The 27842-nt window shown below is 39.7% G+C and overlaps 1 protein-coding gene across 1 annotated transcript in view; it reads left to right on the top strand.

The window, feature by feature from the left end:
- The window catches only part of atf7ip2 (activating transcription factor 7 interacting protein 2), a 61207-nt gene that overhangs the window by 33265 nt on the left and 100 nt on the right, over positions 1 to 27842 (top strand). Inside the window, exon 12 of the mRNA XM_061981599.1 lies at positions 27785 to 27842. This exon is cut by the window's right edge and continues 100 nt beyond it. Coding sequence (XP_061837583.1) covers positions 27785 to 27806 — 22 coding nt within the window. The 3' untranslated portion in view covers positions 27807 to 27842. The remainder of the gene's footprint in view (positions 1 to 27784) is intronic.

The raw sequence follows: 27842 nt of genomic DNA, 5'->3' as shown, positions 1-27842 counted from the left end.
CCGTGATCTTGTCCTTTCGGTCATAACCCAAAGCTCATGACCATAGGTGAGGATGGGAACGTAGATCGACCGGTAAATTGAGAGCTTTGCCTTCCGGCTCAGCTCCTTCTTCACCACAACGGATCGATACAGCGTCCGCATTACTGAAGGCGCCGCACCGATCCGCCTGTCGATCTCACGATCCACTCTTCCCTCACTCGTAAACAAGACTCCGAGGTACTTGAACTCCTCCACTTGGGGCAAGATCTCCTCCCCAACCCGGAGATGGCACTCCACCCTTTTCCGGGCGAGAACCATGGACTCGGACTTGGAGGTGCTGATTCTCATCCCAGTCGCTTCACACTCAGCTGCGAACCGATCCAGTGAGAGCTGAAGATCCTGGCCAGATGAAGCCATCAGGACCACATCATCTGCAAAAAGCAGAGACCTAATCCTGCAGCCACCAAACCAGATCCCCTCAACGCCTTGACTGCGCCTAGAAATTCTGTCCATAAAAGTAATGAACAGAATCAGTGACAAAGGGCAGCCTTGGCGGAGTCCAACCCTCACTGGAAACGTGTCCGACTTACTACCGGCAATGCGGACCAAGCTCTGGCACTGATCATACAGGGAGCGGACTGCCACAATCAGACAGTCAGATACCCCGTTCTCTCTGAGCACTCCCCACAGGACTTCCCGAGGGACACGGTCGAATGCCTTCTCCAAGTCCACAAAACACATGTAGACTGGTTGGGCAAACTCCCATGCACCCTCAAGGACCCTGCCGAGAGTATAGAGCTGGTCCACAGTTCCACGACCAGGACGAAAACCACACTGTTCCTCCTGAATCCGAGGTTCGACTATCCGGCGTAGCCTCCTCTCCAGTACACCTGAATAGACCTTACCGGGAAGGCTGAGGAGTGTGATCCCACGATAGTTAGAACACACCCTCTGATTCCTCTTCTTAAAGAGAGGAACCACCACCCCGGTCTGCCAATCCAGTGGTACCGCCCCCGATGTCCACGCGATGCTGCAGAGTCTTGTCAACCAAGACAGCCCCACAGCATCCAGAGCCTTAAGGAACTCCGGGTGGATCTCATCTACCCCTGGGGCCTTGCCACCGAGGAGCTTTTTAACTACCTCAGCAACCTCAGCCCCAGAAATAGGAGAGCCCACCACAGACTCCCCAGGCACTGCTTCCTCATAGGAAGACGTGTTGGTGGGATTGAGGAGGTCTTCGAAGTATTCCCTCCACCGATCCACAACATCCGCAGTCGAGGTCAGCAGAACACCATCCTCACCATACACCGTGTTGATAGTGCACTGCTTCCCCTTCCTGAGGTGGCGGATGGTGGTCCAGAATTGCTTCGAAGCCGTCCGGAAGTCGTTTTCCATGGCCTCACCGAACTCCTCCCTTGTCCGAGTTTTTGCCTCTGCGACCGCTGAAGCCGCACACCGCTTGGCCTGTCGGTACTTGTCCGCTGCCTCAGGAGTCCTATGAGCCAAAAGAACCCGATAGGACTCCTTCTTCAGCTTGACGGCATCCCTCACCGCCGGTGTCCACCAACGGGTTCTAGGATTACCGCCACGACAAGCACCAACTACCTTGCGGCCACAGCTCCAATCAGCCGCCTCGACAATAGAGGCGCGGAACATGGTCCATTCGGACTTAATGTCCAGCACCTCCCTCGTGACATGTTCAAAGTTCTTCCGGAGGTGGGAATTGAAACTCTCTCTGACAGGAGACTCTGCCAGACGTTCCCAGCAAACCCTCACAATGCGTTTGGGCCTGCCAGGTCTGTCCGGCATCCTCCCCCACCATCGCAGCCAACTCACCACCAGGTGGTGATCGGTAGAAAGCTCCGCCCCCCTCTTCATCCGAGTGTCCAAAACATGAGGCCGCAAATCCGATGACACAACTACAAAGTCGATCATGGAACTGCGGCCTAGGGTGTCCTGGTACCAAGTGCACATATGGACACCCTTATGTTTGAACATGGTGTTCGTTATGGACAATCTGTGACGGGCACAAAAGTCCAATAACATAACACCGCTCGGGTTCAGATCCGGGCAGCCATTCTTCCCAATCACGCCTCTCCAGGTTTCACTGTCGCTGCCAACATGAGCATTGAAGTCCCCCAGTAGAACGAGGGAATCACCCGGGGGAGCACTCTCAAGTACTCCCTCGAGTGAATCCAAAAAGGGTGGGTACTCTGAGCTGCGGTTTGGCGCGTAAGCGCAAACCACAGTCAGGACCCGTTCCCCCACCCGAAGGCGGAGGGAAGCTACCCTCTCGTCCACCGGGCTGAACTCCAACGTACAGGCTCTGAGCCGGGGGGAAACAAGAATTTCCATCCCAGCCCGTCGCCTCTCACTGCCGGCAACGCCAGAGTGGAAGAGAGTCCAGCCCCTCTCGAGAGAACTGGTTCCAGAGCCCTTGCTGTGCGTCGAAGTGAGTCCGACTATATCTAGCCGGAACTTCTCCACCTCGCGCACTAGCTCAGGCTCCTTCCCCCCCAGCGAGGTGACGTTCCACGTCCCAAGAGCTAGCTTCTGTAGCCGAGGATCGGACCGCCAAGTGCCCTGCCCTCGGCTACCGCCCAGCTCACATTGCACCCGACCTCTTTGACCCCTGCTATGGGTGGTGAGCCCATTGGAGGGGGGACCCACGTTGCCTCTTCGGGCTGTGCCTGGCCGGGCCCCATGGGGACAGGCCCGGCCACCAGGTGCTCGCCATCGTGCCCCACCTCCGGGCCTGGCTCCAAAGGGGGGCCCCGGTGACCCGCGTCCGGGCAAGGGAAATCTGGGTTCCTTGCTTGTTTTCTTCATAGAGGTCTTCGAGCTGCTCTTTGTCTGATCCCTCACCTAGGACCAGTTTGTCTTGGGAGACCCTACCAGGGGGCATAAAGCCCCTGGACAACATAGCTCCTAGGATCATTGGGACACGCAAACTCCTCTACCACGTTAAGGTGGCAGCTCAGAGAGGAGTGTATGTATATGTATGTATATATGTATTATTAATTGTGTGTATGTGAGTATTTATGTGAATTTCTATGTACACTACATTTGTCTCCGAGTGTGTGCAGAAGCCAAAGTACGGCCCTAGCCACCCAGAGAATTTAACCCAAAACAGCAGGTGAAGTGCCCAGGGTGTACACCGCCTTCCACCCGAATGCAGCTGAGATAGGCTCCAGCACCCCCCGCGACCCCATAAGGGACAAGCGGTAGAAAATGGATGGATATATACATATATGTATCTATTTATATACATATAAAGTCCCCAGCAGTTCCAGAGCTCCAGACCAAGATGGCGGTTCGTTAAGGCAAGGAACAGGGGGTGCTAAGAATCCCTGGGTTCATACAGGCCATCATTGGGATCTGCAAGTGGCAACGTATAATGTGAGATCCCTAATTGGAGACGACAGATTAACGGAACTTGAAGAATAATTAGATGGTATAGAATGGGATATCATAGGTCTCAGTGAAGTGAAGCGACAAGGAGAACAATTAATTGAATTAAGCAGCGGGCATCAATTCTATCACATAGGAATGGGAAACAGAAGACTAGCAGGTGTTGGTTTCATCATTAATAAGAAATGGACAAAGTATATAACAGAATTTAAAGGAATAAATGAAATAATGGCCCAAATAACCATAAAACTGAACAGTAAATACAGCATTAAGGTCATTCAGGTGTATGCTCCAACATCAGCGCATGATGATGAAGAGGTTGACAAATTGTATGAGGAAGTGGAACAGGCTCTCAAATCATCAAAAACTCACTTTAACCTAGTAATAGGGGATTTCAATGCTAAAGTAGGAATCAAGCAAGATGGAGAGGAAGAAGTGACGGGAAACTTTGGATCAGGTCTCAGAAATGACAGAGGTGAAATTTGCTTCCAGAAACAAACTTAAAATTATGAACACCTGCTTCAAGAAGAAAATATCCAGAAGATGGACTTGGAGAAACCCGGACGGTAAAACCAAGAATGAAATTGACTTTATCTTGACTAACAAGCCAAAGATAATTCAAGATGTTACCATTTTCAACAAAGTAAACACTGGCAGTGACCACCGTATGGTTATGTGCAAAGTGAAGGTAGATACAAGACTAGAAAGAATGAAATTAATAGCAAAATACAGAAAGCCCGATATGATCAATTTGGAAGCCAGCAAGCATGAATTTCAACTAGAACTACAAAACCGCTTTCAAAGACTGGAAGTAGAAGATACCTCCGACCTTGACGAATGGAATGACAAATTCATTGACATAGTACATGAGAGCTCTATAAAAACAGCAGGGAAAGAAAAGAAAAAGCAAGAGTCCAAACTCTCAGACAGCACAAAGTGGCTAATGGAGAAAAGGAGGAATATGAAGAGAGATGGAGTTGGATTCCAGAATGTTGAATATACAGAAACATGCAAGACAATACGAAAGAAACTCCGACAAGACATAAGAAAATACAACACCCTTAAAATTCAAGAGACAATAAAAGACAATAGAAGTTTGAAGAAAACAAGGCAGAAACTTGCAAGTGGAAAGTAGAAAATAACATCCTTACTTGATAAAAAAGGGACAGAAATCACAGATCAAGACGTGATTTTGATGAGGATTGAAGAATTTTATGAAGAACTCTATCAAAGCAGTCAGTCAGTGGACCATCAATAATCCATAGACTCAGAAGAAATTCCAGACATCACATATTGGGAGGTGCAATATGCAGTCAAAAACATGAAACAAGGGAAAGCACCAGGACCGGATAATATTTTAATTGACACAAGTAAAGAGGGGGAGGATGTCATTGATAAGGAGTTGGCGAAGCTATACACAGCTTGCTTACATCAGGGGAAAGTGCCAGAGAAGTGGAAAGAAGCTAACATGATCATCCTTTTCAAGAAAGGGGACAAGAAGGACCTCAAGAACTACAGACCTATTAGCCTTCTTTCAAACATATACAAGTTGTTTACAAGAATCCTGACAAATCGAATGGAAAATACACTTAATAGCCACCAACCCAGAGAACAAGCAGGGTTTAGGAGTGGTTTTTCTACCATGGAACATATTCATACATTGAATCAGATCAAAGAAAAATGCCAAGAATACAACAAACCACTTTGTATGGCCTTCATAGACTATGAAAAGGCATTTGATTCGGTGGAGACACAGTTGGTTCTAAAAGCTCTGCAAGATCAAGGAATTCATCATAAGTACATTAACTTACTCAAGGACATCTACACAAACTGCACTACCACAGTTACGATGCACAAACCAAGCGAGAAAATCCACATAAAGAAGGGTGTCCGACAAGGCGATACAATTTCGCCTAAACTGTTTACAGCTTGTTTGGAAGGCATATTTCGCTCTCTGGAGTGGGAGGATAAAGGAGTTGATATCAACGGAGACAAATTTAATCATCTGAGGTTTGCAGATGAAATTGTTGTCTTGGGAGAGCAAATCAGTGAAGTGGAAGATATGCTTAAAGACCTTGCAAATGCCAGCAAATGTTGTGGATTGAAAATGAATATGAAGAAAACAAAAGTTATGGCAAATTCCATGGTACCTCATGGACCTGTGACTGTTAATGGAAATGAAATTGATGAAGTTAATGAATATATCTATCTGGGGCAGAGATTTAGCCTGAAAGAAAATAGTCAAGAACAGGAGATAGGGAGGAGGATCAGATTGGGCTGGTGCCAATATGGAAAACTGAGCAACATCATGAGAGGAGAAATACCGTTAAGCCTAAAAAGAAAGGTCTTTAATCAATGCGTGTTACCAACCATGACATATGGAGCTGAAACCTGGGCATTGTCAAATAAAATGGAAAAGAAAATAGCAGCAGCACAACACAACATGGAAAGAAATATGCTCGGAATCACATATAAAGACAGAAAAACAAATGAATGGGTGAGAAGTCCAAGACATTATGAGAACTATCAAATTAAGTAAGTGGAAGTGGGCTGGACATATCAGTAGGAGAACAGATAATAGATGGACTTCCCTAATGACATCATGGAGACTCATGGATGGGAGCAGAAATAGAGGAAGGCAGAGAGTGAGATGGCGAGATGAAATAGACAAATATTGGGGAACAGTGCAGTGGCAGGGAGCAGCTAGAGATCGTTCACTATGGCAGAAACATGCTGAGGCTTTCGTCCAGCAGTGGACTGACAACGGCTGATGATGATGATGATGATGCACATATATATATGTGTGTGTGTGTGTGTGTGTGCACAGGAGCATTAATACATATGTGAACTATATAATTTTCAGACATTTCCCCATATAAAATTTAATTAACTTGTGATTTTATGAATTATCATCAATGTTTTGAGTGTTCTTGGTAACCTTAATCTCAAAAAATGCAGGATTTCAACAGAAAATACAATAAAACAAATACACTTAATAAAAGTAGACACTAGATGGCAGTAAAAGCACATACTCATATGTCATTGTCAAATGATGTACTTTGTTAATTCACTATTGCTTGTTATAGTGTTGTCTCGATACCAACATTTTGGCACCGGTACCGGTACCAAAATGTATTTCGATACTTTTCTAAATAAAGGGGTCCACAAAAAATGGCATTATTGGCTTTACTTTAACAAAAAATGTTAGGGTACATTAAACATATGTTTATTATTGCAAGTTTGTCCTTGAATAAAATAGTGAACATACAAGAGAACTTGTCTTTTAGTCGTAAGTAAACAAACAAAGGCTCATAATTAGTTTGCTGACATATGCAGTAACATATTGTGTCATTTATCATTCTATTATTTTGTCAACATTATTAAGGACAAGTGGTAGAAAGTGAATTATTAATCCATTTGTTCATTTCATGTTAATATCTGCTTATTTTCTCTTTTAGCATGTTCTGTCTACACTTCTGTTAAAATGTAATAATCACTTATTCTTCTGTTGTTTGATACTTTACATTAGTTTTGGATGATACCACAAGTTTAGGTATTGATACGATACCAAGTAGTTACAGGATCAATCAATCAATCAATCAATCAATGTTTACTTATATAGCACTAAATCACGAGTGTCTCAAAGGGCTGCACAAGCCACAACGACATCCTCGGCTTAGATCCCACATCAGGGCAAGGAAAAACTCAACCCAATGGGACAATGAGAAACCTTGGAGGGGACTGCAGATGTGGGGACCTCCCCCGTGGGCGACCGGTGCAATGGACATCGAGTAGATCTAGCATAATATTGTGAGAGTCCAGTCCATAGTGGATCTAACATAATAGTGAGAGTCCAGTCCATTGTGGGGCCAGCAGGAGATCATCTTGAGTGGAGACAGGTCAGCAGCGCAGAGACGTCCCCAACCGATGCACAGACGAGCGGTCCACCCTGGGTCGCGGCTTTGGACAGCCAGGGCTTCATCCGTGGCCACCGAACCTGTGCCCCCCAGAGAGCAAAAAAGAAACGGCAGATCAACTGGTCTAAAAGGGGGGTCTATTTAAAGGCTCGGGTATACAAATGAGTTTTAAGATGGGACTTAAATGCTTCTACTGAGGACGCATCTCTAACTGTTACCGGGAGGGCATTCCAGAGTACTGGAGCCCGAATAGAAAACGCTCTATAGCCCGCAGACTTTTTTTGGTCTCTGGGAATCACTAATAAGCCGGAGTTCTTTGAACGCAGATTTCTTGCCGGGACATATGGTACAATACAATCAGCAAGATAGGACGGAGCTAGACCGTGTAGTATTTTATACGTAAGTAGTAAAACCTTAAAGTCACATCTTAAGTGCACAGGAAGCCAGTGCAGGTGAGCCAGTATAGGTTTATATATAGGTATATATGTATCAAGGTATATACAGTATAGGCGTAATATGATCAAACTTTCTTGTTGTTGTCAAAAGTCTAGCAGCCACATTTTGTACCAACTGTAATCTTTTAATGCTAGACATAGGGAGATCCGAAAATAATATGTTACAGTAATCGAGACGAGACGTAACGAACGCATGAATAATGATCTCAGCGTCGCTAGTGGATAAAATGGAACGAATTTTAACGATATTACGGAGATGAAAGAAGGCCGTTTTAGTAACACTCTTAATGTGTGATTCAAACGAGAGAGTTGGGTCGAAGATAATACCCAGATTCTTTACTGAGTCGCCTTGTGTAATTGTTTGGTTGTCAAATGTTAAGGTGGTATTATTAAATAAATGTCGGTGTCTAGCAGGACCGATAATCAGCATTTCCGTTTTCTTAGCATTGAGTTGCAAAAAGTTAGCGGACATCCATTGTTTAATTTCTTTAAGACACGCCTCCAGCTGACTACAATCCGGCGTGTCTTCAGCATAACAATGAAAGCTAACACCGTATTTGCGTATGATGTCACCTAGCGGCAGCATGTAAATACTAAAGAGTGCAGGGCCAAGAACCAAACCCTGGGGAACTCCGCACGTTACCTTAACATAGTCCGAGGTCACATTGTCATGGGAGACGCACTGCATCCTGTCAGTAAGATAAGAGTTAAACCACGACAAAGCTAAGTCTGACATACCAATACGTGTTTTGATACGCTCTAATAAAATATTATGATCGACGGTATCGAAAGCAGCGCTAAGATCAAGAAGCAGCAACATAGATGACGCATCAGAATCCATCGTTAGCAGTAGATCATTAGTCATTTTTGCGAGGGCTGTCTCCGTAGAGTGATTTGCCCTGAAACCGGATTGAAAAGGTTCACAGAGATTGTTAGACACTAAGTGTTCATTTAGCTGCTGTGCGACAATTTTTTTTAGGATTTTCGGAATAAACGGAAGGTGGGACACTGGCCGGTAGTTTACCATGAGGTCAGGATCGAGGTTAGGTCTTTTGAGCAGAGGATGAATAACCACTTTCTTGATTGCTAGGGGAACAGTGCCGGAGGAAAGTAATAAGTTTATAATATTTAGCACTGATGGACCTAATATTACAAAAAGCTCCTTGATAAGTTTCCTAGGAAGTGAGTCAAGTAAACATGTTGTTTGTTTTATCCCAATTACATGCTGTAATAATTCCTCTAATGTTATTTCATCAAAAAAGGAGACTATTTTGGAGGGCGGTCTCCGTCGTATATACAGTCGTATCTGTGTTAATAGAAACCAGTTGTAGCTGGGATGCGTTGTCTTTAATCTCCTTTCTAATGAGTTCAATTTTCTTATTAAAGAAATTCATAAAGTCATCTGCCAAGTGGCTGGAACTACTGGGAGGAGTCCCTTGTTGGGCTAGCGATGCTACGGTGCTAAACAAAAAATTAGGATCGTTTTTGTTGAGGCGGATGAGATTTGAGTAATATTTAGCTTTAGCTAAGGTAAGCATGCGTTTATAAATTATTAAACTATCATTCCTGCTTGATGGAAAACCTCAAGTTTAGTCGCGCGCCATTTGCGTTCCAGCTTTCTACATGATAATTTATGAGCTCTAGTTTCTTCTGTAAACCATGGGGTGCGCCTTTTAGGGGCCCTTTTTTGCTTTATCGGTGTTATACTATCAATGGTTTCGCGCAGGGCATCGTCAAAGTTGTTAGTGAGGTTATCAATAGAGCCCACATAATTTGGGAATGTCATGGCTTTCTTGAGTTTCCAATACTTTCTACAACCCTTATTTTTTTGTGATAGAGTAATTGGAGCACATACTTGTTGGTCACAAAAACATTCATGAAGTTTGGTTCTTTTACGAATTTATTATGGGTCTACTGAAAATGTGACCAAATCTGCTGGGTCAGAATATATAGGGTATATATATATATATATATATATATATATATATATATATATATATATATATATATATATATATACCCATATATATATATATATATATATATATATATATATATATATATATATATATAGAGTATATACTATATATAGTATATAGCCTATACTATATATATATATATATATATATATATATATATATATATATATGTATGTATATATATATATATATATATATATGTATGTATGTATGTATGTATGTATGTATGTATGTATGTATGTATGTATGTATGTATGTATGTATGTATGTATGTATGTATATATATATATATATATATATATATATATATATATATATATATATATATATATATATATATATATATATATATATATGCGTGGCGCAGTGGAAGAATGACCGTGCGCGACCCGAGGGTCCCTGGTTCAATCCCCACCTAGTACCAACCTTGTCATGTCCATTGTGTCCTGAGCAAGACACTTCACCCTTGCTCCTGATGGGTGCTGGTTAGCGCCTTGCATGGCAGGTCCCTCCATCAGTGTGTGAATGTGTGTGTGAATGGGTAAATGTGGAAGTAGTGTCAAAGCGCTTTGAGTACCTTGAAGGTAGAAAAGCGCTATAAAAGTACAACCCATTTATCATTTATATATATATATATATATATATATATATATATATATATATATATATATATATATATATATATATGTATGTATGTATGTATGTATGTATGTATGTATGTATGTATGTATATACAGGTAAAAGCCAGTAAATTAGAATATTTTGAAAAACTTGATTGATTTCAGTAATTGCATTCAAAAGGTGTAACTTGTACATTATATTTATTCATTGCACACAGACTGATGCATTCAAATGTTTATTTCATTTAATTTTGATGATTTGAAGTGGCAACAAATGAAAATCCAAAATTCCGTGTGTCACAAAATTAGAATATTACTTAAGGCTAATACAAAAAAGGGATTTTTAGAAATGTTGGCCAACTGAAAAGTATGAAAATGAAAAATATGAGCATGTACAATACTCAATACTTGGTTGGAGCTCCTTTTGCCTCAATTACTGCGTTAATGCGGCGTGGCATGGAGTCGATGAGTTTCTGGCACTGCTCAGGTGTTATGAGAGCCCAGGTTGCTCTGATAGTGGCCTTCAACTCTTCTGCGTTTTTGGGTCTGGCATTCTGCATCTTCCTTTTCACAATACCCCACAGATTTTCTATGGGGCTAAGGTCAGGGGAGTTGGCGGGCCAATTTAGAACAGAAATACCATGGTCCGTAAACCAGGCACGGGTAGATTTTGCGCTGTGTGCAGGCGCTAAGTCCTGTTGGAACTTGAAATCTCCATCTCCATAGAGCAGGTCAGCAGCAGGAAGCATGTAGTGCTCTAAAACTTGCTGGTAGACGGCTGCGTTGACCCTGGATCTCAGGAAACAGAGTGGACCGACACCAGCAGATGACATGGCACCCCAAACCATCACCCAACTATGCAAATTTTGCATTTCCTTTGCAAATCGAGGTCCCAGAGTCTGGGGGAAGACAGGAGAGGCACAGGATCCACGTTGCCTGAAGTCTAGTGTAAAGTTTCCACCATCAGTGATGGTTTGGGGTGCCATGTCATCTGCTGGTGTCGGTCCACTCTGTTTCCTGAGATCCAGGGTCAACGCAGCCGTCTACCAGCAAGTTTTAGAGCACTACATGCTTCCTGCTGCTGACCTGCTCTATGGAGATGGAGATTTCAAGTTCCAACAGGACTTAGCGCCTGCACACAGCGCAAAATCTACCCGTGCCTGGTTTACGGACCATGGTATTTCTGTTCTAAATTGGCCCGCCAACTCCCCTGACCTTAGCCCCATAGAAAATCTGTGGGGTATTGTGAAAAGGAAGATGCAGAATGCCAGACCCAAAAACGCAGAAGAGTTGAAGGCCACTATCAGAGCAACCTGGGCTCTCATAACACCTGAGCAGTGCCAGAAACTCATCGACTCCATGCCACGCCGCATTAACGCAGTAATTGAGGCAAAAGGAGCTCCAACCAAGTATTGAGTATTGTACATGCTCATATTTTTCATTTTCATACTTTTCAGTTGGCCAACATTTCTAAAAATCCCTTTTTTGTATTAGCCTTAAGTAATATTCTAATTTTGTGACACACGGAATTTTGGATTTTCATTTGTTGCCACTTCAAATCATCAAAATTAAATGAAATAAACATTTGAATGCATCAGTCTGTGTGCAATGAATAAATATAATGTACAAGTTACACCTTTTGAATGCAATTACTGAAATCAATCAAGTTTTTCAAAATATTCTAATTTACTGGCTTTTACCTGTGTGTGTATATATATATATACACCCTATATATATATACCCTATATATATATATATATATATATATATATATATATATATATATATATATATATATATATATATATATATATATATATATATATATATATATATTGCACCTGGGGATAGGTTGATTGGCAACACTAAATTGGCCCTAGTGTGTGAATGTGAGTGTGAATGTTGTCTGTTTATCTGTGTTGGCCCTGCGATGAGGTGGCGACTTGTCCAGGGTGTACCCCACCTTCCGCCCGATTGTAGCTGAGATAGGCTCCAGCACCCCCCGCGACCCCGAAAGGGAATAAGCGGTAGAAAATGGATGGATGGATGGATATATATATAGGGTACATTACATGGGGGTGTGGCCATTGTTACACAGTAGTGCCTTGCTTAAGGGCCGGCATGATGAGACCAGTTTGTCGCGTTTGCATTAAACAAACGCCAATAAACTCCCCTGAAGAGCAGGGAAACCTGCGAAACAGTCTTGTAGGGATGGAATAGCCCCTGTGTTTGTTCCTGACCTAACGTATATTCCGCTCTATAATGCTGTATAATGGATAAACCACAGTAACCTTGACTATATATGTATGTACAAATATGCACATGCAGGACAATAGCATATAAACCTAAATGTGCAGTATTTTCATTATAACACAGTCCTAAATACAAAAGAGGAGATAGTATTTTCAGTACTTCTGCATGGTACACCTGAATAATTGCTCCCTCACACCTGACACTATGTGATAGTCAACCTTTATGATACATGTAATTTTTTTCCTTATGTAATTGAATGTTTTGTTTTAATATTTATACAAGTTGTGTGTAGTGTTCCACTATGTTGGCTGCCTAAGTTGTGTTTAAATATATTGTTTTGAAGCCTTTAGGTTGGTCATCTTTATGCTAGTCCTGGCCTTGGTTCTTTGGAAAAGGCCACTTCCTAGCATTGTGTGGGAACATATATATGGTCTCTCCCCACTATCATGCCGCGTATGAAAGATATCTGACCTGAGCATCAGCAGTAGTTTGAGCCTCTCATGCAGGAGCGGCGGGGGGTTCAGGGTAACGGCAGAGCAGAGAAGGATGGGCCCCCGAAGAGCGCTCAACAACGTCATCCACGCTGACACACAACCACTAATGAGAGCTGACGGGGCTTATGGGCCGGGAAAGAAATAGTGCAGAGTAGCCAGACAGAAAGAGCAGAGGTGGCGTGGCAAGAGTGATTAGGGAACAAATGTAAAGTTTTAAAGTGAAGCGCTGGCAGAACCTCCTTAGTCCCCTCCTTCCTGTAAAAGAAGTCATGTCCACGGAATCTTAGACTTCTTATGAAAGTGCGCTTTAAGAGGGTTACACTTGTCCACTTAATCTGGTCTTGGCACTGAACTTTGCACTCTAAAACTCACAAGAAACCATTTAATCAAAACGAGGCCACTGCAAACTGCAACTTAAGTCCATTAAATGTTGATTTGACATGTCAAGTATGGGGGGGCATTTTGATATGTTTTATATATATATATATATATATATATATTGTGTATATATGTGTGTGTGTGTACACATTTGTCTGTAGAATATATATACAGTCGCAATCAAAAGTTTACATACACTTGTAAAGAACATAATGTCATGGCTGTCTTGAGTTTCCAATCATTTCTACAACTCTTATTTTTTTGTGATAGAGTGATTGGAGCACATACTTGTTGGTCACAAAAAACATTCATGAAGTTTGGTTCTTTTATGAATTTATTATGGGTCTACTGAAGATGTGACCAAATCTGTTGGGTCAAAAGTATACATACAGCAATGTTAATATTTGCTTACATGTCCCTTGGCAAGTTTCACTGCAATAAGGCGCTTTTGGTAGCCATCCACAATCTTCTGGCAAGCTTCTGCTTGAATTGGTGCAGTTCAACTAAATTTAGTGGTTTTTCTGACATGGACTTGTTTCTTCAGCATTGTCCACACGTTTAAGTCAAGACTTTGGGAAGGCCATTCTAAAACATTCATTTTAGCCTGATTTAGCCATTCCTTTACCACTTTTGACGTGTGTTTGGGGTCATTGTCCTGTTGGAACACCCAACTGCGCCCAAGACCCAACCTCCGGGCTGATGATTTTAGGTTGTCCTGAAGAATTTGGAGGTAATCCTCCTTTTCATTGTCCCATTTACTCTCTGTAAAGCACCAGTTCCATTGGCAGCAAAACAGGCCCATGTAATATATATATATATATATATATATATATATATATATATATATATATATATATATATATATATGTGTTTATACTTGCATTCACAAACCGTATTTTTCGGACTATAAGTCGCACTTTTTTTCATAGTGCGACTTATATATGTTTTTTTCCTTCTTTATTATGCATTTTCTACAGGTGCGACTTATTCACCGGTGCGACTTATACTCCGAAAAATACGGTATATACATACATATTTTTTATGTGTGTATATACTGTATGTATATTTATGTGTATATGTAAATATTTACATACATACACACATATATATCTGTGTATGTAAATATATATACATTTATACTTATATTTACATAATATATATATATATATATACATTTATACTTATATTTACATAATATATATATATATATATATATATATATATATATATACTGTATACACGCATATATAAATGTACATGTTTATATATATACACATACATACATATGTATATATACAAAGACACAATTGTGTGGTATAAGTGACTTAAGTATATTGCTATTAATTAAGTGTCAAAACATTTAATCTTTTTCTCATTACATTCCGATTTTTGCTCTTTTTCCTACATTTGTACCTTTTTTATTTTTTATTTATTTATTTATTTTTAAGATAAATACGTTAGTATTTCAAAACACACAACTTCTAACATTTTAGCAGACACGTTGTGTATATTTTCACAAAGTATTGGCCTCTGATCGCTCTCACTCAACCTGTCACAATGAAAGGCTGTGTTACTGTATTAATTCCACCATATCTGCATTCTACCTACTCGCCACTAGATGGTAATGTCCAACTGGAAACTTCCAGTCGACGTTCAAACAGCATCACCAAGACTATTTTCATCATATTGATCATGTTAGCACACACTCTTTCTTTTTTGACATACAACTAGCGCACGGTGACTATGAAACTCTGTTAAGTGACAATATCCTTTTTAATAAGCCGGATGACACAAACACACACACACACACACACACACACACACACACACACACACACACACACACACACACACACACACACACACACACACACACACACACACACACACACTCTGTGTGTACAAACAGTGGCACTAAATGGAGCTAAACATCCTCTTAGAGTCGACAGGCTTAAACCTTCGCACGCATGAGTCACCTCCTGTTTAAATTATGCAAATGACTTATTCATGGTCACATCTTGACTGGCTTTTACCGAGCATACGGCACAAAGGTCGGAGAGTACCCACTGTCCACAAGTTTTGGAAGGTTCAGGGATCGCCAAAATCGCTGAGATTAATCCTCCCGGGAACACACTGAGTGTCACAGTAATAATCCCCCGTAAAGGTCTCCATTTATCCACACTGTAAACGTTTAAGCCTGCTGGCAAGAGAGTCTTATGTTTACATTTACTCTATCATTTGACAGTTATAGCGGAAAAGGTGCTCAAAATGTTTATACAGGTGTGTAACGGTGGTCATGCATACACACCAGTGACGTGCAGTCAGGGGAGGCAGGTGAGGCCCAGCCTCACCTGCCATCATGGAAAGAAAAAAAATGTAAAAAGAAAAAAAAAATCATTAAATTGTTATATTTATCCAGTGATTATACTATAAAGTTATTTTCCATTTAACTTCACCAGTTTTAGATTATTTTTATTCAAAATCGCTGAAGAAGAGACTTGCAGTGATCAGCAGCCAGTTGAGGCACGTCACTGAGTTGAGCCTCACCATGGATTGCGCAATGACTCGGTTAACTGCTGGCCTGCTGTGCAGTGAGACTGTATTGCTATACGAATTATATTATGCATTTCCATAGTTTAGTTAGCTGAGGTATATAATGTACAGCGTATTTTGTCAACAACTGTATGTGTGTAACGTATTTCTTGTGCTGAGCAATCACAAAACGGCTGCAAAAGACGCACTGGCTGAGGCTCGCAGTAATCCCGCCTCCTGTTGGTAGAGGGCGGTAGTGATCCCATCATCCCAGAGATCATTCTTGCGACTACTCGGCTGCAGAAGAAGTGACAACAAGCAGCAACAGTTAGCGATCGTTTATTTTTTCCTCTTGCCTGGACTATTAACATGGAGGATTACGTATCTAAAATAAAACAGTTTTCTAAACTGGACTTTCAATCGAAGCAGGAGGTAATAATTAAAGGAAGATCTCCATCGAGACAGGGAGACTTTTAAAACTGAAGAAAGATAAGGAAGACTTCTATAAGCAAGTTATCGATGATTTTGTTCAAAAGGAGTGGCGCATGGACTTCATTTATAAGTAAAGGTAAGACCATAATAATGTTTTTTTTTAGTTGAATGTGCTTTTTTGTGTGCTACAGTTTGTATGTGTAAAGTTAAAGTTAAGTTAAAGTACCAACGTGCCCAGGAATAATTTTTGGTGATTTAACCCCCAATTCCAAGCCTTGATGCTGAGTGCCAAGCAGGGAAGAATGCTGGTATGAGCTTTTAAACATAACCCGTTAACTGCTGCCAATCAAATGGTGAATAAGATACTCTTTAGGGTTCATATGTTTGTAAATATGACTGTGATGAAGTCAGTGCCTCACCAGCCATAAACCTCACCGCACGTCACTGATACACACACCTCGGACTCAAACCAACAACCATAAATCCCCAATGGATTAGCACACGGTGCAGCAATGCGAGGCTAAAAACACAGAACTGTCCGCTATTGGTACATATTCCGAACTGCCGTTCCGTCTTTTAGGTCGTCCGTAACGTTTCTACTCGTTTCTTCACTCATCACCCCAAGCGACGGTTGCAAGTTTTACAATATAACTAAAACAATTCTTACTCACTAAAGCAGGGGTCCCCAAACATTTTGACTCGGGGGCCGCAATGGGTTAAAAAAATGTGGCCGGAGGTCACGTTATCGATGGGATAATGCATTTTTAGACAATATGATTTTCCTGAGCAGCTAGAAGACACCGAGAGTAACAAGCAGTAGAAAATGGATTAGAAAAGACAGCTGAAGCGCTGGCTGTCCAAAGTCGGGACCCGGGATGGACCGCTCGCCTGTGCATCGGTTGTAGACGTCTCTGTGCTGCTGACCTGTCTCCGCTCGGGATGGTCTCCTGCCGGGACCACTATGGACTGGACTCTCACTATTATGTTAGATCCACTATGGACTGGACTCTCACTATATTATACTACATCCACTCGACGTCTATTGCACCGGTTGCCCTAGGGGTGGGGGCCCCCACATCTGGGGTCCTCTCCAAGGTTTCTCATTGTCCCATTGGGTTGAGTTTTTCCTTGCCCTGATGTGGGATCTGAACCGAGGATGACGTTGTGGCTTGTGCAGCCCTTTGAGACACTCGTGATTTAGTGCTGTATAAATAAACATTGAATGATTGATTGAGATTAAAAAAAAAAATTTTCTTTTTTTTTATTAACTTGAGACTTCCCGCGGGTTGGATTTTGGACGCTGGCCGTGTTTTGGGGACCCCTGCACTAAAGCGTCCCATGTGTGATGTCTGTAGGAGTGTTTTCATGCATATTTGTACCTGCTATCGTAATGTAATAATAATAATAATAATAACTGGGATTTATATAGCGCTTTTCTAAGTACCCAAAGTCGCTTTACATGTAGAACCCATCATTCATTCACACCTGGTGGTGGTAAGCTACTTTCATAGCCACAGCTGCCCTGGGGTAGACTGACGGAAGCGTGGCTGCAATTTGCGCCAACGGCCCCTCCGACCACCACCTATCATTCATCATTCAATTCACCGGTGTGAGTGGCACCGGGGGCAAAGGGTGAAGTGTCCCGCCCAAGGACACAACGGCAGCGATTTTTTTGGATGGTAAGAGGCGGGGAGCGAACCTGCAGCCCTCAGGTTTCTGGCACGGTTGCTCTACCCACTACGCCATGCCGCCCCTAATGTAATCAAGTTAGCGTTGTTAGCATGAATTAGCATGCTAGCATAATTAAGCGTGTCTGCGTTATTATTATTAACTTACATTCTTTTTTGTATTGTTTCAGTTTCACAAGTTCCTCAGTAAATTCACCAAAACGTCACCGTGGAGTTATTGAGTCTGTTTAGCTGATTGGAGAGCGAGCTTGCGCAGCTAGTGGTTCCATGACGATGACTTCTGTTTTGTCTGATCGGCCGTTTTACTGCCGTGTTCCAGACAATTAAGGTATGTAAATAAACATTTAAAGACTATTTCTGTGTAAATAACTCATTTCACAATGTATATCTGCGGTTAATAAATATAAAAATATTTTTCCTTAAAATTTTGTGGCCGTGGCTTATATACGGGTGCGGTCTACAGTCTGGAAAATATGATACATTTTATTGACATCTAATTCCAGAAACATGTATATTACTATAATGACATTTGTTATTTTAGTTAGAATCGATTTATTTAACTTTGTAAACAAGGGAATAAGCGGTAGAAAATGGATGGATGGATGGAAACAAATCTTATTTTTCATCAGTTTTTACGAGTCACTTCTTTTGCAGAATTTTTGATTATTTTTGTACTCCTTGATAATAATCTTTGTCATTAACACATGCTTTTATATCGTTTGACAAGATTTTTCCTGTTAAACTATGAACAATAATAGAACCATTTAATACAAATAAAAATCAAGAGAACGGTTACTAATTATTATTTGAGTTGGCCCCTGTAGTGGAATAAATGGGCCCAGAGGTCAAAAAGGTTAAGAAACCCCTGGATTAGACGATACTTTCACACCCTTTGCCGATTGTAAATATAATTTTGGGTGTATCCTGCTTCATATAACATTTATTTTCCCATCATACCGGCCCTTTAAGGGGTGGCTACTTAGGCTCCTGCCCCAAATCTAAATTGTACTTAAAAAACTAAGTTGCAAGTAGCGTGCAGCCGTGGAGTGCACCAGAGAGGCAGCAGCTGCGTTAAGTCACTTTTTTTCAAGTCTGCCTTGAAGAAGAAGTGCTTGAGCAGCTGAGACACGTTCTTAAAGAACCTCAACATGAACATTGGACACTTAAAAAAAAAGGAAAAAAAAAGGATTGCTGTGATAAAATAAATTCATACATTTTAAAATACATATTTAAATGTGTTTTTAATTGATTATAATTTGAATTAAATACATGAAAATGTTATTAAAAAAGTGCATTTTTATTAAATTATTTGAATATATATTTATTTACTCATATGATTAAATATATAGTGATTTATTATAACATTTCATGCACAAGTGAATGAATTGTATCAGTCAAAGTCACTTCTTACACAAGTAACTTCTGATTGCTTACTCAGCACTTCTGAGAAACTTGGAGCAGAGAAGCGGAGGAGTCCTGGAAATAACGCCAACAAACTGGAATACATTTAATCTCCGGCCTGAGTCAGCAGGTTTTACCTCCACACACTCCACAATTTTTAAAGTATCCACCCCAAACTCCCCACAATGTACGAGTAAAACCTCCTCAGCCGCCATGTTTTCAGAGCCTTCCAGAGTCCCAAGGCAATCATTGGCCCTGTTAGCCCCGCCCACTGATTTACATGGCTGACTTTGATGGATAGCAAGACATTTTTTTGACACTGAATTTATGTCACTGAATTTTTGACATTTGAGTTTTGTGATTTTTTTTTTTTTTTTTACCAAAAATTTCATTTAAAGAAAAGTGTTAGCAATATGAGTGTTTTAAAACTCAGTGTAAAAAAATTCAATGTATAAAAATTCAGTGTATGAAAATTCAGTATTTAAAAAAAAAAAATCAGTGTTTTAAAATTCAGTGTATAAAAATACATATAAACAAATTAAGTGTTTTAAAATTGAGTGTTTAAAAATTAAGTGTATTAAAATTCAATATTTTAAAATTCAGTGTGTAAAAATTCTGTGTAAAAAAGTGTTTTTAAATTCAGTGTATAAAAATTATGTGTAAATAAAAAATCTGTGTTTTAAAATTCAGTGTATAAAAAATAAATATAAAAAATTAAGTGTTTTAAAATTCAGTGTATAAAAATTCTGTGTTTTACAATTCAATGTAGAAAAAATAAGTGTAAAAAAAAAGTCAGTTTTTTTATATTCTGTATTAAAAAAATTATGTAAAACAATCAAGTGTTTTAAAATTCAGTGCATACAAATTAAGTGTTTTAAAATTCAGTGCATAAACAGATACATGTAAAAAAAAATAAGTGTATTAAAATTCAATGTCTAAAAATTCAGTGTATAAAACTCAGTGTATAAAAATGTAGTATATAAAAATTCAGTGTATTAAAATTCAGTATTTTAAAATTCAGTGTGTAAAAATTCTGTGTAAAAACATTGAGTGTTTTTAAATTCAGTGTATACAAATTAAGTGTAAATAAAAAAAAGGGTTTTAACATTGAGTGTTTTTAAATTCAGTGTATACAAATTAAGTGTAAATAAAAAACAAGTGTTTTAAAATTCAGTGTATAAAAATTCAGTGTAGAAAAATCAGTGTATTAAAATTCAGTATTTTAAATTCAGTGTATAAAAATTCAGCGTTTTACAATTCAATGTATAACAATTCAGTGTAAAAAAAACACTCGCCTCATTCTCACGTACTCGCCGAAACAAGCTGACTAGTTAGCGTAGTTTGCTAACCAGCTAGCTAGCTTACTCATTGTCGTCTCCTTTCGCTCTTCGAGCCGCAAGATTGGCGGCTATCTGAACACTGTGAGTATTTATTAGTAGGTATATTTTTGACGTGACGAATATAAACAGAGGTCACAACACAGGAAGGGGGCGTGGCTACAGAGTTCCAAGTTCTTTGCACGCATGTTATATATAATTTTATATCGCATTTTCAATTGTAACTACATGAGGCAATTCCTGAAGGAATGGTCCAATGCTGAAGTTGAACTGAAATGCTGACAGAATGTGGTATGAATGTAAGAATAGTTTGAATGTTGGAATGGTTTGAATGTTGAAGAGTTTGAATTTCCAGGAAAACCAGAATTTGGTTTGGAACTTGGGAAAGTGTTAGTTTGAATGTCCAGGATGAGTGGAATGCGTTGATGTTGGAATGGTGTGAATAGGTTGAAAAATGTGGGAATTGTGCAACTTGGAAAAATGTCCCATTCATTTCAATGGGAACTTCCTGGAAATTTGGGAATTTTTGGACCAGTGGGATTTAAAAAAAAAAAAACGATTAGGAGCATGAATGTCCTGAATGAGCTGAATTGGTTGGTGTTGGAATTGTTTAAATCGGCCAAGAAACGTTGAAGTAGTAACAGTTTTTAATTGAAAAATGGTATTACGGAATTTTGGGAAAATCTGAAAATGTTCAAGTATTTAAACCAATTTTTTTTTTGTCCTGACTAAGAGGAATGTTTTGACAGTGGAACGGTTGAAATGGGTTGACAAATGTAAAAGGAGTTATCGCACTAAGAAGTTTGGAAATAAGGTTAGAAAAAAACAGGAATTCCTGGAAATTTGCTGAAAGTGGAAAAATGGTTGTTTGAATTTCCAGGATGAGTTGAATGTGTGAAGGTGTAATGGTTTGAATCGGTTAAAACATGTGGGAATTGTAGAAGTTTGTAAAATGGAAAATTTGTTTTGAATGGGGAAAATGTCTCTAAAAACTAAGAATTCTATGAAATCCGGGATTTTTTTAATAATTGTTGAAAGAGAGCACACAATTCCTGAACAGGCTCAATATTTTCAAGTTGGAGCGGTTTGAATTGGATAAAAAACATGGGAATTGTGGAAGTTTGTAAAATGGATAATTCATTTTAAATGGGAAAAATGTCCCTAAAAACTGGGAATTTTAGGAAATCCGGGAATTAAAAAAAAAAATTGTTGAAAGGTAGCACACAATTCCTGAATAGGCTGAATATTTTGAAGTTGGAACGGTTTAAATCGGATAAAAAACGTTGGACTTGTGGAAGTATGTATAATGGATAATTCATTTTGAATGGGAAAAATGTCCCTAAAAACTGGGAATTCTAGGAAATCCGGGATTTTTTTTTTTTTACAATTGTTGAAAGGGAGCACACAATTCCTGAAGAGGTTGAATATCTTGAAGTTGGAACGGTTTGAATCGGATAAAAAACGTGGGAGTTGTGGTACTTTGAAAAAATTCCCTTTCTTTTCAATGGGAATTTCATGAAAATTGGGGAATTCCGGGAAAAAAGGGAATTTTTTAGAAAATGGTAAGAAATGTGAATGTTCTAAATGAGTTAAATGGTTGGTTTTGGAATTTTTCAAAATGGTCGAGAAATGTTGAAGTAGTAACATTTTTAATTCAGAAATAGTATTACGGAAATCCTGAAATTGGTAGGACTTCAAGCTTGGGTATTTGAATCATGACTAGGGAAGGCTGTTTGGATCGGGTCATATAAGTGAATGCAGTGCTTCATTTCCCCATAAGTACAAATAATGGCAGAGTTACTTTCGTTGGCCACAAGTTGATATTTATAAAAATTATGGAAACAAATTGTTCAATTAACTGGTGCCATCTTGCAGGCGTGTTGCATTTGGCCCGCGGGCCGTAGTTAGGAAACCACGGCCCTAGTTCCTATTTTGTTGCGGACTATCAGTAACACATGTTGCAATGCAAAAGGATACACACAAAATGTAGGAAAATGGAACATCAGATGACCCGTCTAGAAGGAAAACAAGTTAGTCCAAGACTTGCACACAATGGCCTCCATCTTGAATACTAATATTTATTCCAGTTTTGGCCCTTCTTTGTTTTTTCAGATGAACAGCATCTTTCTTTTCTTCCTCCGATTTACTCTTTTTGTGTGTTTTTTAGCAGTATATGCTGTATCAGCAAGCACAGGTGGGCTCTGCTCACCCCTCCTTTCTCCAAATCCTGTAATTGGATGTGCAGGGGTGGACCGCCAGGAAGACAAACTATTTTGTCTTCCGGGGATTCATTTACTAAAAGACTTGATTTATTGATGATTACTGCTACGATACATTGTATGATGCTGATATCATTTGTTTGGTTGAAGAATGTGACTCAGGTACTTTAAGATTGATGTGCTTAAACGTATTTTTGCACATCATTTAAATATCAGTATGAGTTTGTAAGACACATTGAAAAGAAAACATCATATAACCTCACACTTGATCAAAACAAACAATATTGTCTTGTAAATATGATCATAAATACACAACAGTGGTGTGGAGCCTTCAAGTGTTTAAAACCAACAATATTGTTACAAATATTGTAATTGTGTAAGTGTGTGTGTGTATATAAGTGCATACAGTCGCGATCAAAAGTTTACATACACTTGTAAAGAACATAATGTCATGGCTGTCTTGAGTTTCCAATAATTTCTACAACTCTTATTTTTTTGTGATAGAGTGATTGGAGCACATACTTGTTGGTCACAAAAAAACATTCATGAAGTTTGGTTCTTTTATGAATTGATTATGGGTCTACTGAAAATGTGAGCAAATCTGCTGGGTCAAAAGTATACATACAGCAATGTTAATATTTGCTTACATGTCCCTTGGCAAGTTTCACCGCAATAAGGCACTTTTGGTAGCCATCCACAAGCTTCTGCTTGAATTTTTGACCTCTCCTCTTGACAAAATTGGTGCAGTTCAGCTACATTTGTTGCTTTTCTGACATGGACTTGTTTCTTCAGCATTGTCCACACGTTTAAGTCAGGACTTTGGGAAGGCCATTCTAAAACCTTAATTTTAGCCTGATTTAGCCATTCCTTTACCACTTTTGACGTGTGTTTGTTGTCATTGTCCTGTTGGAACACCCAACTGTGCCCAAGACCCAACCTCCGGGCTGATGATTTTAGCTTGTCCTGAAGAATTTGGAGGTAATCCTCCTTTTTCATTGTCCCATTTACTCTCTGTAAAGCACCAGTTCCATTGGCAGCAAAACAGGCCCAGAGCATAATACTACCACCACCATGCTTGATGGTAGGGATGGTGTTCGTCAACACGGAATGCTAACAACACAGAATGCTAACAACACAGCTAACGAGTCTTACAGCATTTGACATTCACTTGCCATGCAGTCACACTCCCAAGACGTTAGATGGCAGTACTGTACAGGTGTGTTGTCTAACTAGGAATTGTGTTATGTTGTGTCTTGCAAAGTGTTTAAACTGTGAGTATTCTACTTATTACACATGTGAGTCGGTGTTTAGTGTGAAACCGGACGTGACATGCAACGTCGTTATCGACATACGGTATGGTTTGATTTTACGTGAATTGATACCTGATTGTACCAACGAAATTCGGTCAGTGCCGATAAAGGTACCGAATTCGGTACCCATTCCTAATCGTGGTCATGTTGTAGTGGCCAGGTGACAATTGGCCAGGCTGTTACTTCATGTTTAGAGGCATCGACTTACACTTTTTTATGCTCCAACTAAGAACATTTGTCAGGCCTGGAACCAATTAATCATCAGGGACAACTGTAATGTAAACTGTCACTAAATGTTGCGTTCCAATCTTTTTGGTCACAAATGTCAATGGAATGCTTCTAGTTTTAAAGGGGATCTGCATTTTTTTGGAATGTTGCATATCGTTCACAATCATAATGAGCCAAGAAGACAAAATGTTTTTTTTTTTGCATTCTAACATGTAAAAATTGGCTCGTTCTTGTTGGCTGGCAATGCAGCTAATGTCAGTAATCAGTTCTACCTCTAAATCACTTAAAAAATGCGTTCAAAAAGCGTCAACAATACTTCATTTACGTTGTGTAACCTGTATAATAACCAAACTGTAGCAACATTGTTATTGTAAGAGTGAACACTGAGGAACTATTTTTCTAGCATTCTAACACATCGACGTGCTACGGTATTAGCTGTAAAAGCTAACTACGGTCAGAAATAAGCTAGCTTTTATGTCAGCACGTGTTTGAGTTTGTAATGCGCAACACTGTGATAGGACACCAATCTGTACTGAGTGAAAAACATGAAAAATCATATTACAGGATCTGCAAAGTATTATTTCATGTTTTGTTTGTACACAGCTAGCCAGACAGTGTATGTACTGTAGTTGTACTAACACGCATGACGTGCTGCGTGTATCATGATCAATATAAAGTGTGACTCACTCCATGGACAATTGTCTGTTTGGTCCAGCTAGCCAGGGACGTTTTTTCCGGTTTATTTGGGTAATCACTCTATTTATGTCGAAATAGCTTGGCTTCAAATTCCAAATTTTTCAGCTTCGAGTCACTTTCACCTCACTCTCTGGGCTTCTGTCAGCTCCAACGTCTCACTCTTCCTTTTTGCTGGCTTCTAAAAGCAGGAGTTCATCCTCGGTATGTTCAGCTTCAACAAAATAAGGTTGTGAATCCTCATTTGTCCAAAGATTAGTCGTCTTCGTTGTTTGTTATCGAATCTGCCATGATTAAAAGACACTCGAATTTGTTTCTGGAAGTAGGAACACACATTTGTTGCCAGGAGTCGTAAAAGTGGAATATGGAAACGAAAATAAATCCGCAGAGGAATTAGTTCTGGCATTGATTAAAATGATCAAAATAGGGTAAATATTGTACATATTACATATTGTTATGAAGGTTTATGTTACTACATTATATATATACTTGCAGTGTGTATATTGTACATATTACATATTGTTATGAAGGTGTCTGTTACTACATTATATATATACTCGCAGTGTGTATATTGTACATATTACATATTGTTATGAAGGTGTCTGTTCCTACATTATATATATACTTACAGTGTGTATATTGTACATATTACATATTGTTATGAAGGTGTCTGTTACTACATTATATATATACTTACAGTGTGTATATTGTACATATTACATATTGTTATGAAGGTGTCTGTTACTACCGTATTTTTCGGACTATAAGTCACAGTTTTTTTCATAGTTTGGCCGGTGCGACTTATACTCAAGAGCGACTTATGTGTGAAATTATTAACACATTACCGTAAAATATCAAATAATATTATTTAGCTCATTCACGCAAGAGACTAGACGTATAAGATTTCATGGGATTTAGCAATTGGGAGTGACTGATTGTTTGGTAAATGTATAGCATGTTCTATATGTTATAGTTATTTGAATGACTCTTACCATAATATGTTACGTTAACATACCAGGCACGTTCTCAGTTGGTTATTTATGCCTCATATAACGTACACTTATTCAGCCTGTTGTTCACTATTCTTTATTTATTTTAAATTGCCTTTCAAATGTCTATTCTTGGTGTTGGGTTTTATCAAATACATTTCCTCAAAAAATGCAACTTATACTCCAGTGCGACTTATATATGTTTTTTCCCTTCTTTATTATGCATTTTCTGCTGGTGCGACTTATACTGCGGAGCGACTTATACTCCGAAAAATACGGTATATTATATATATACTTGCAGTGTGTGTATTGTACATATTACATATTGTTATGAAGGTGTCTGTTACTACATTATATACTGTATTTACTTGCAGTGTGTATATTGTACATATTACATATTGTTATGAAGGTGTCTGTTACTACAATATATATATACTTACAGTGTGTATATTGTACATATTACATATTGTTAATTCATAAAGATTGTGAAAGATAGGCAACATTTAAAAAAAAAGTGCAGTTCCCTTTTAGCCGCGTGATTGGGAGCGGAGCGTGAAATGCGAGGTCCCACTCTTGTTTTTTTTTTCAGGATGACTCATTTCTATAAATGAGATATTCACAGTCCGCCCGGGCCCCGGGGAGAAGAGTGTGGCACGGACCGACAACAACAACTTTAAGGACATTATGTTAAAGCGGGCGCTCTAAATCGATTGTTTCCCGCCTTCGGGGGCCATAAAAGCAAACATCAACGTGGCATCAAACAACATATCCCAACGCCGATGAGATTAGCTAGCTTGATTTGAATATGCTGAGTGTGTGTGTGTGTGTGTGTGTGTGTGTGTGTTGTCCTAGTTTTTCCTCGCACTGTTTGAGGTCATATAAGGAGCAAACATTCCGCATCAAGGAAGGAAGAATCGTAGCCATGGGCACGCAAGCCCACTCTCACACACATGCATACACACACTTACACACACACGCGCGCACAATTAATTCATGTGCTAAAATCAGATTCGTCATACTGTCAGGACACATTTTCATAGATGCAACGAAAACAACAACATTGTCGGCATAATCAATGACAGAGACAAAACAAACAGGCGGGTGGGAAACACACACGCACGCACGCACGCACGCACGAACGCACGCACACACACACATTCTTGTATTTCCTACCTTCTTGAGACCGCCTACCTCTTTAGGACCACCCTTTCTAGGTATATAAAGAAGTGTATTTACAACATTAATAAAATATACATACTAAAATGAGTTGGAATTTCACAAGAAAAAGGTCACAATTTTGTCACGGTGCGGGCTCGAACCCGCTTTTCTCCTGCAGCTTTTCTCTTGCCAGAACTTAATCTTCTGTTACCTTTGTAAGCACCCCGTGTCTGGCTTCCATCCCGCGAACTCGCTCTCCCCCCCGTGACTTCCTTGTTTCCGTGTCTTATGTTCCTGTTGTCTTCCCGCAGCGCTTCCCGTGTTCTCCTGTGATCCCTTGTTGTTCCCCTCTGGTTCTTTGGCTGCCCC

The sequence above is a fragment of the Nerophis lumbriciformis genome, linkage group LG24, assembly GCF_033978685.3.
Source record: "Nerophis lumbriciformis linkage group LG24, RoL_Nlum_v2.1, whole genome shotgun sequence".
Taxonomy (NCBI): domain Eukaryota; kingdom Metazoa; phylum Chordata; class Actinopteri; order Syngnathiformes; family Syngnathidae; genus Nerophis; species Nerophis lumbriciformis.
Note: the sequence above shows the minus strand (reverse complement) of the source record. Positions and strands in the feature narration are given on the sequence as shown.